This window comes from Artemia franciscana, chromosome 15 (assembly GCF_032884065.1).
Source record: "Artemia franciscana chromosome 15, ASM3288406v1, whole genome shotgun sequence".
NCBI classification, from domain to species: domain Eukaryota; kingdom Metazoa; phylum Arthropoda; class Branchiopoda; order Anostraca; family Artemiidae; genus Artemia; species Artemia franciscana.
The window spans coordinates 26,883,553-26,893,424 of NC_088877.1; the positions used below are offsets into that span (position 1 = coordinate 26,883,553).

Consider the following 9,872-nt stretch of genomic DNA (forward strand, 5'->3'; position numbering starts at 1 on the left):
ATTATGTCTAGGAATGAGTACAGCCGAATACAACATTTTCTGCAAAATGAATGAAAGACTTGGAAGTATTTGGACATGCCCATTATGTAAAACAGGTTCCAGTAAGCCTGATGTTCCAAATATAGTGAAAAGCACTCTCGAATCCCATTGTAGTGAAATGCGTGACATGTTTGCTGGTTTCAGATCTGATATGCAGACTTCTTTCGCCAGCCATTCAGTGTGATGAATGTGATAAATGGCTCTGTGCATTATGTCTAGGAATGAGTACAGCCGAATACAACATTTTCTGCAAAATGAATGAAAGACTTGGAAGTATTTGGACATGCCCATTATGTAAAACAGGTTCCAGTAAGCCTGATGTTCCAAATATAGTGAAAAGCACTCTCGAATCCCATTGTAGTGAAATGCGTGACATGTTTGCTGGTTTCAGGTCTAATATGCAGACTTCTTTGGACACTGTGAGGGCTCAGGTGGAAACGCTTGAGACAGCTATACAATCAAAGGTTTCCGTAGATGATGTGCAGAAACTTGTGGAAAACTCTATAACCACCCGTCTCGAAACAGACGTCCGCAAAATAGTGAGACAAGAGCAAGACAGAAACAGAAGACGACTTAATCTGATTGCCTATGGCGTTCCTCTGCAAACCAACGATGCTCAGTTCATCTCAACTTACTTAAAAGATGAATACTTAATTAATGTCGGGGCTATTACTAACTTGAAACGTCTACCTAATGGTAAGAATGCAAGTACCATAGATAGACCCAACCCAATCCTTTTTTCTATAAATGATTACAAAATAAAAATGGATATATTGAAGGCCTCAAGAGAGAGGAGGGGGAGTATCTCATTCTTTGCTGATGCATCCAATGAAGACCGCCAGAGAAGGAAAGAACTAATTGAAGAGATAAAGAGGCGTGCAGCAGCCGGTGAAAAAAACCTTGTCATCCGTGATGGCGCCATCGTGTCAAAAAACGTGATCCCCCGGGGGGAGGGAGTCCTCCCCCCCCCTCGCTCGATGGTTCACTAGACTTACCCATATCCCTTGTAAATAGTGTAAATAATGCATCAAGCCTAGCCAGAAAGACTTCTATAAGTTCAACCTTTGTTTCCGCGGCTTCGGTTTTGAGCTCTGACTCTCCATCAAGTGCTGCATCTGAATCGTCTGAGACCAACTACGTCACTGCTAGTTCGGGCGACGAAAATCCATATCAGAGTTCAAAAGCCGGAACTAGCAACAGCCCAGTCGGCCAAAGAAAACGGACGCAACTAAGAATATTATATACAAACATTGATTCTTTAGTGCCAAAACTCTCAGAACTAAAAGTGTCACTTTATGAAAAGGATGTAGATGTTTTCTGTGTTTGTGAGGCGTGTCCTAAGAACTCTTTGACCAAATTGGATGACGCACATATTCAAATCCCTGGATACTTACTCCTGAGCAACCTAGATAGTAACCTGTGTCGAAGAGGAGTGGCTATCTACACTAGGCTTGGAATTAAGGTAGATAAAATTGATTTTTCTATTTCTCAACCTACTAATACTTGGGTGGAACATGTATTAGTTAGACTTCTAATTGGATTTGAAATTGTGAATATTGGTGTGCTTTACCGTAGCCCATCAGCTCCAAACCAACTAGTATCTCACCAAGCAGTTTCTAACGTAATACAGATCTTATGTAATCTAAATTCATCACTTGTGCTTTATGGTGATTTTAATATGCCAGAAGTTCGTTGGTTTGAAGGTATTGGGTACTCACCCCCTAATAACCCCTCCTACACAACCACCCAAGCCCTTGCTGACAACTTCCTAACTCAGATAATAATGCAACCCACTAGATTTAGACATTCACAACAACCATCATTACTTGACCTCCTTATTACAAATGACCCTGAGAGGATTACTTCCACTTGTTACCTCCCAGCTATTGGTGCAAGTGACCACATATGTATAATGAATGACATTAATATTAACCATAGTCGTGATGATAAACTTAAGAGAACTTTTACCAATTATGCTTTAATCCGTGAAGAACTAGCTAATATAAATTGGGATGAGGGATTATCAGATGAGACAGACATTGAATCTAGTTGGAATCGTTTTAAGTCTACTTTACTAGGTGCATGTAGGAAGCATACAAAGGTTTATTGGTCAGATAAACCAAAGACTCTTCCATACCTTCCCAGGAATATTAAGAAAATTATCAGAAAGAAAAATAGAGCATGGAATAAATACCTAAAATGCAAGTGTGACAACCATCACAACAAATTCGCCATGCTCCAAAACAAGCTGAGAAACATGACAAGAAAAGTTATCCAAGACCATGAAGAATCTATTGCAAATGAGTCAAAGAAAAACCCAAAAAAGTTATGGCGCTATGTTACAGCTAACAACCCTTCCCGTCGACGCACCAACAGGCTAAAAAAATCAGATGGCTCCAGTACTACTGACCTGAAAGAAATTGCTGATTGCATGAATGCCAGCTTTTGCACAAACTTCACCTCTAAGCCACCTGACATTACACTCCCAACCATACCTCCTGTAACTGTACACAACCCAATGTCCCCTGTAATCATTACTCAAGAAGATGTATTTAAAATACTAAGAAGTTTAAACTCCAACAAAGCTGCTGGACCTGATAATCTCCACCCTCGGCTTTTGATAGAATCTGCTGCTCACATTTCCCTCCCCCTTTCCAGAATATTCGACATGTCCCTGGCCAAAAAGTCAGTACCAAATGATTGGAGAACAGCAAATATTATACCAATTTTTAAGAAAGGTGACAAGGATAACCCAGGAAATTATCGACCAATAAGCCTAACCTCAGCCATTTGCAAGATCGTGGAAGGTATCATTAACCATGCTCTTATAAATTATTTAGAAGAAAATACACTTATTAGCAATAGACAACATGGATTTCGCAGGGGCAGGTCAATTGACACCAACTTTATTCAGTCATATGATCATGCAACTAAAATTTTGGATATGGGTAAACCGGTAGACATTATCTTACTCGACCAAGCCAAAGCCTTTGACAAAGTTGAACACTCATACCTGTTGCTGAAGCTTAAAGCTTATCAGGTGCATGAGGATGTGATTGATTGGATTGGAGCATTCCTAACTGGCAGATCTCAACGTGTCATGATCTACACTGATAATGGCGATCCAGTTTTCTCCTCTACTTCCCCGGTTATAAGCGGCATCCCACAGGGAACCATCCTTGGGCCAACGTTGTTCAGCATATATATTAACGACTGTACAATTTATCTATGCAACCTTTTAACATTATATGCTGACGACTGTAAGCTCATTGGGCCTGCTGAAACTGAAGGAGAAAGAGTCTGCATTCAGCTGGACCTTGACAGGCTATCCTCTTGGTCATCAACTTGGGCCCTACAATTCAATGCAACAAAATGCAAGGTACTGCACTTAGGGCACAATAACCCCCACCATCCCTACCATATAGGGTATGATCAGTTGGAAGCAGTTGCCGAGGAAAGAGACTTAGGCGTCATTGTGGACAAAGATTTAAAGTTCCACAGCCATACTCAGGCTCAGGTTGCAAAAGCTAATCGAGCTCTTGGACTCATTAAGTGCTCTTTTGTAACCAGAAAGTCATGTGTGGTTATAAAACTTTATAAATCCCTTGTCTGTCCCCACCTTGAGTTTGGCTTGACTTTGGCCTTTCCCCAAAATAAAATGGACACAAGAGCCCTTGAAAGTGTCCAAAGGAGAGCAACCAAACTGGTCCGTGGCTTAAATAATGTCCCTTACCAGGATCGCCTAGGATCTCTGAGACTTCCAGCCCTCACCTATCAAAGATATAGAGGAGATGTGATCATGGCACGCAAAATTTTCAAATCCGGTCACCTGAACCAGATCTTCACTCCCTCTTTGGCTAACAATTCAAGAGGTCACAGTCTTAAGCTTCACCTGCCTGGATGTCGGAGAAGAAAACGACGTGGTTTCTTTTCCATTCGGGTGGTCCCCCTCTGGAATAGCCTATCCAAGTCTACCATCCAAGCTGAGACTCCCCACTCCTTCAAGGCTGGAGTCGACAGGGACTGGGAGAGGGCCGAGTGGAGGCTGGACTGGGAAGCTAAGCCAACATAATTACATCACTCACCACCAGCGAGAACTACAGGAGGATCTACCACCTTATCTCGCTGGCAAATGCGATTTAAGGTAAGGTAATAAGTAGCACTAAACGTAATCAAAAATGCTGAGATCACATCCAAAAAATAAAAATAAACTTCATTCAATTACTTTTGAGCTTCTACTACTACCTCTACTTACTTCTACCCCTACTCTATTACTTCTACTACTACCACTACCTAAGGGTATTTAGGTGAAAATTTCATGGAATGTTAAGAAGATGTTGAACTAAATCAAAACACTACATTCATGCAGATTGACAACAAAATACATTTTAAATGTCTTCTTTTTTTAACTTTAATAGATTCAAAACTATTAGGACCTTCAGGAATGAATATCAGTATATAAATTATACTGCTATTCTGTATTCACTTATTCTTCAGTAATCTTGGTTATGGTGGTGATTTCTTTTTCTTGTTTTGATGTTATAAGAAATTAAACCACATCACTTGAAATAAAGAGTTTTTTTCAGTAAAGTGTAATGTATGGTACTGGGTTTTAAAAGGCATAATAAATGTCATGTAATTTCAGTTCTTTTGGGTTTCATTTATTTATCGCCAAAACGGCAAAACTCACAACCCTTCCCCTGGGCTCTGGGGGGTTGTGTCCACCCTGAAGAAATTGTTATGCTGTTTGAACTATGCTGCTTTTTGAAACTTGCTCAAACTAAAAGCTCATTGAATTTCAATTTTGCTATGTGAAAATTTACTTTTAGGTCTTAGTTATTGTTTGTCCTTGTGGAAAAGTTTTTACTTACTCCACTTCTCTTCAACTGGAAGTGAATAATTGTCCAAATCTTGCACAAATCACCAAATTCTCTCAAAACTGTTTGTTCATCAGTTGAAAAAATCTTAATTGGGCTGGTAGCTATCAAGGTGTACATGCAGTTAAAGGTGCTGATCGGAAAGCTGGAACATGGAAGATTAGTAGCCTAAAATAGCCACACTACAATGTAGCAGCTATTCTCTGTTTATTTCAGGGACTAGATTAGGGAAAGCAAATATCACAGCCTCATAATGCATGCACCTACCAGAATGCCAATCAATATTGTTCTCCCAGAAAATCAAAATGATAATTTTTTTAGTTGTGGTATAGGAATAAATGAATATCAAGCATGCAGTTGGGTATGCATTATTTATATAATACCAATAGCATTGGAGTGTACAACTCCATCCATAAAGTAACAGCAGTAAGCTATATACAGTATACTTCAGAATTTGAATACTACACTCTGCAAGCAGTACTAGACTGAATATACACTACTTTTGATAAAACAGCACAGATAAAATTATGGAGTACAATATTTAGGGCTAGTATATGGCTTACCACAGAGTTAGATAACATTGTTAATTGTGATTCAGAAAACTATTAATATTTCTAACTGCAAGCTATACTAAGTTACATTTGTTACTTTTCATGTAAATCTTATGTATCAAAATAAGGTTTAGGAATTCTGCTACTGGCAGCTTTGGAACTTTTTGCACACCTGATCCTCATCAGTTGTGAGTATAGCTGTGTTTTGTAACCTAGGTATAATGAGAAAACTTAGGCATTTTTCTCTATATATGCCCTATATATTCTTTATTTTTTCTTTGTCCATCCATATATACTGTGTTATAGTAACATTTGGTTTGACACATTTGCTTTCTCGGTTAGACCTGTACAAGTTCTTCAGAATAATGCTATTTGATTGTTGGTTGGCCCACAGCCCTAGGATTTAGTACAAAATGTCTAAAAGTAATCAATGATACTGCTAACTTCTGGACTACAAGAGTTATATACTCATTTTCTATTTTTTAGGGAACAAAATGGTACAGATCTTTCATGTTATGACAGTTTAATAAATTTGAGATCCATGATCAACAATTATGACACTTAATCTTCTGGAGAAATTAATAGCCTATGCTACTGATTGGTTGAACCCAGTCAACAGTTGCTATGCTTCATAGGAGGATTAGAAGTTGGAATAATTTTAATAATAGCATTAAAAATAATAGTGATATTTCCTTGTTTAAGAGCAAAATTTATTAAGTATGAATTTTAGTTTTTTTTTTGGGGGGGGGGGGTAAATAAATAGCTAAATAATCAATTGCGGCCTCTTGGGTCATGGTTATAACAGTAAAGTTGAATTTTTGTATTTGCAAGGTTTGTGGTACCAATTAGGATGTGTGATTTGTATCAGTCATTTTATAATTTATTTAGTCCTGTAGTATGTTTAGCATATTTTGCCACTCCCTCAGACAATTTTTTTTTCTCTCTCAGACAACAAAATATAAACACGTTTCTCTGCTCTATTTATATATATATATTCATTTTATTTTTGATTTAGTTATTTTCTTCTTTTTTTTTCTTTTAATGCTGAAGCTATCTTGTTTTATACAGCCAAATTTTTGTTTGGTGGTTCTTTTCCCTCATACTGACCATATACCTATTTGTCTTCTCTAGATTTATTTCTTTGCGTTGGTGTTCTAGGTACTCAATGACTGCTTTAATAGCTTTCATCCTTCAGAGTAGTTTATTTTCTCATTCTCTGTTTCAGCATTTTCATTGTTGCTTTCTTCAGCCTCTACTATCACCTTGTCAGTAACTTCCAATGGTTCATCTGGATTGATCCATTTGACTATAGTGTTTTCATTTATTTTTTCATCTCCCAATCTTTGAGCTAGCCATGCAAAACTAATGTCATCTTTATTACCATGATTTGTGAGAAAAGTCTATTTATTTTTCATACGTTTCAATAACTTCCTCCATGACTTTCAAAGTGTAGAACTTTCTAATACATCCCTCTTTCTAGCTGGCATGTAAACATCATCCTTTATTATAATATTTTTAAGAATCTACTATATCACTTCCATCATCAATTGCACTAACAAGGCTCTTGGTGATAAAAACATGGTCATAATATAGTCAGACACCATTTCTTCTGTATCATGATGAGCAGAGTAGTTTTCTATTAACAAAAGAACTTATTGAAGCAACTTTTTTCCTTGAAAGCTAACCTCTGCTTGCTACAAATTCCTCTTCCTTATCTTTAAATATTTCAACAAATTCTTTGACTTTTACTAGTGGCATGGGTCTAAAGCTGGATTTCTTTTGCTCCAGAGCCTCATAATCCACATAAACAAGGCATTTGGAGTTTTTCAAACATTCTAATGTTTCCTTTTGTTTTGCTTTTATGTGAACATAATTTTTCCATGCCAGCCTGTTTTCTTCTCCAGCCTCTTTATCCATATTAAAATCAGCAGCCAATTTTCTAACAATCTCTTTTCTGTCCAGTCAATTGAGTGCCTGTGAATTAACCTCTGAGGACAAAACAGTTCTTTTATGTTTACAACTCATATTGAATAAACCCTCCTTTCCACCCATCATAAATTCCTTAGTGTCAATTCTCAGATGCACTGTTTAATTTTATTTACATTACCCTTATCACCACAGTACCTTCTATCTGAATACAATGCTATGTATTTATTTAATGATAGCAAAGCACTGGCATTGTACTTTAGCAGGGGGTAAGGTATAGTGGAGCTGCAGCCAAAATGAGTTAGCTACAAATATCCTCCATATTATGAAGTAATAGTTGTTTTCTTAATATGTTTCCTCCTCAATAGCCTCTACTCTAAACCTTTATCCTATAACCACTTCTGAGGCAAATTCTGTTTTGAGCCCTTAAAGGACTAAGAGGGCTTAAAACAGACCATAGTTGTCAAAAGTTTAAATGTCTGATTCTAAAAAAAAAAAAAACTGGATAGTGATAAAAAATTGCTATTTGGTATAGTAATACTTATGGTACTTGTGCATTATTCAGAACACACTCAAAAAGTGAAGCTAGGTTCTTTTTTGAAACAAGCTACAATGCAGGTACATTTCAATTAAATATTTGGTACTTTTTCATTATTCAATTGGTTCAATTCAGAACATACTCAAGAATTTTGTTGAGAAAATCCGGTTTCATAGCCACAAGACAAAACTTTTAGTTTGCTATGCATAGTGATGGAAGATAGTGTCTGAACATGGATTTTGAAATGAGGATTTGAGATTTGCCAAAGACTGAAAAAGAGGCAATTGTATTTTTGCAGGATAAGGGGTTGTTGCCCACAATAAAACTGTGTGTCAATGGACACACCATGAATTTATAACTTAACCTAACCTGACATCATAGTTTGTTTTTCAAAAGAACCTAACTTCACTTATTGAGTGTGTTCTGAGTAATACACAAGTACCATTAATATTTTCCTTAGTCTTAATAGTAAAACATTACCAAGAAACAAATTTGCACACTTTTATTAAGAACTAGAAACCCCTCAAAATGATGAAAGTTTTGGAGTGATGTCATTTTTGAGGGGTTTCAGGCTGTTTAAAAAATCATGCACATGTGTTTTCTTAATAACAATCAGCTGTAAATGACAATTTTCCTCATTACAAAGACTTTTTAAACATGTGTTTAAACTTTTGGCAACAATGGATTGTTTTACCTTTGTAGGCCCTAGGCCTATTAAGGATTCAAAATGGAATTTGCCTAAGAAACAATTAGGCTACTGAATCATGAAAGGGGATAAGAAAAGGCATTAATTGATGTATTTACTTCCATTCTAGCTATATTATGTTGTAAACAACTTGATTATCAATTAATCTTGTGGCTTTGCCTATTTGATTTTGTTTAAAAAGAATCTGACAGGCAAGGCTTGTGCTTTCAAACTAGGATACAAACAGAAAATTTCCTGGTGACCCCTTTAGCTCTTGTTAAAGACAAGGAAGGAGTTTGAAGAAAGAAAAAACCTGCTTTTTGTTTGCCAAGAAGCATATAAGCCAAATTATTTAATGACTGTAAACAGTTTTATGAAACACTAATGTAAAAGAAAATTGCATCTTACGCTTCAAATTTGTTATTCATTGCTACTGTAAAATTCCCTGCGTTCCATTACTTATCCCACCCATGGTGCGTTTGTTTACTTGTCCGATTACTAATCTGATTAATCCAAGCGTTTTTTGAGACACATATGACGTCAGAGGTTAGTCGGATTATCCCCACAAACGCTCAGGATTACTTGTCCGTGGGCTGGCACTTTATAACCCCCAAATAAAAAGATTATTTGAGGATTGTGACGTCAATGCTATATATTTTTTTAAATGGATAAACATGTGAAATCGTTAAGTCTAGAGAAAAGACAAGGAAACTGTAAATAATAGAAATAATCTTAGCTTTTCAGTGACCTGTAAGTAATATTATGCATATTCCTTAGTATCTAAAGGGTTTTTGGTGTTCTAGGCCTGTCTTGCATAGGCTAAGCTTCATAAGGAGTCAGAAGGAAAGTTTTTTTGTTATTAAAAAGGTTGATTCTTAGGGAGGCAGCTATCACATTGGTGAGTTAGTCAAATGTTATTATATCAAACAGGCCTAGTTTCTAAACCATCCTATAATTATTAGTTGGAAAAAATTTAGAATGATTAGGCCAATACCTATAGCCTTTTATATAGTCTATATTTGTTGAGATTGCTATTTAAACTAGATTTTTAAGATACAGTAGGGGTAAAATTTTACTTTAGCTACTTTTGGCTATCTTTGAAAGAGGTTAGGCTAGGAAAATGAAACTTTCAGGGATGTGTCTACAGGCTAAAGTATGTCCCAGGAAGGTATTTTGAAGTACCTACTTCTACTTCTTTTCCCTCTAAAGGGTCCTGAAATTTTTGGGTGCCTTATTTTTTGGTTATCAGTTTCTTT

General features: G+C 36.6%; 1 protein-coding gene across 1 annotated transcript in view; it reads right to left on the reverse strand.

Annotated features, from left to right (window-relative positions):
- The window catches only part of LOC136036270 (eukaryotic translation initiation factor 4E type 2-like), a 48,217-nt gene extending 39,123 nt beyond the window's left edge, over positions 1-9,094 (reverse strand). The window contains exon 1 of the mRNA XM_065718410.1: positions 9,025-9,094. Coding sequence (XP_065574482.1) covers positions 9,025-9,044 — 20 coding nt within the window. The 5' untranslated portion in view covers positions 9,045-9,094. The remainder of the gene's footprint in view (positions 1-9,024) is intronic.
- Positions 9,095-9,872: the final 778 nt, after the last annotated feature.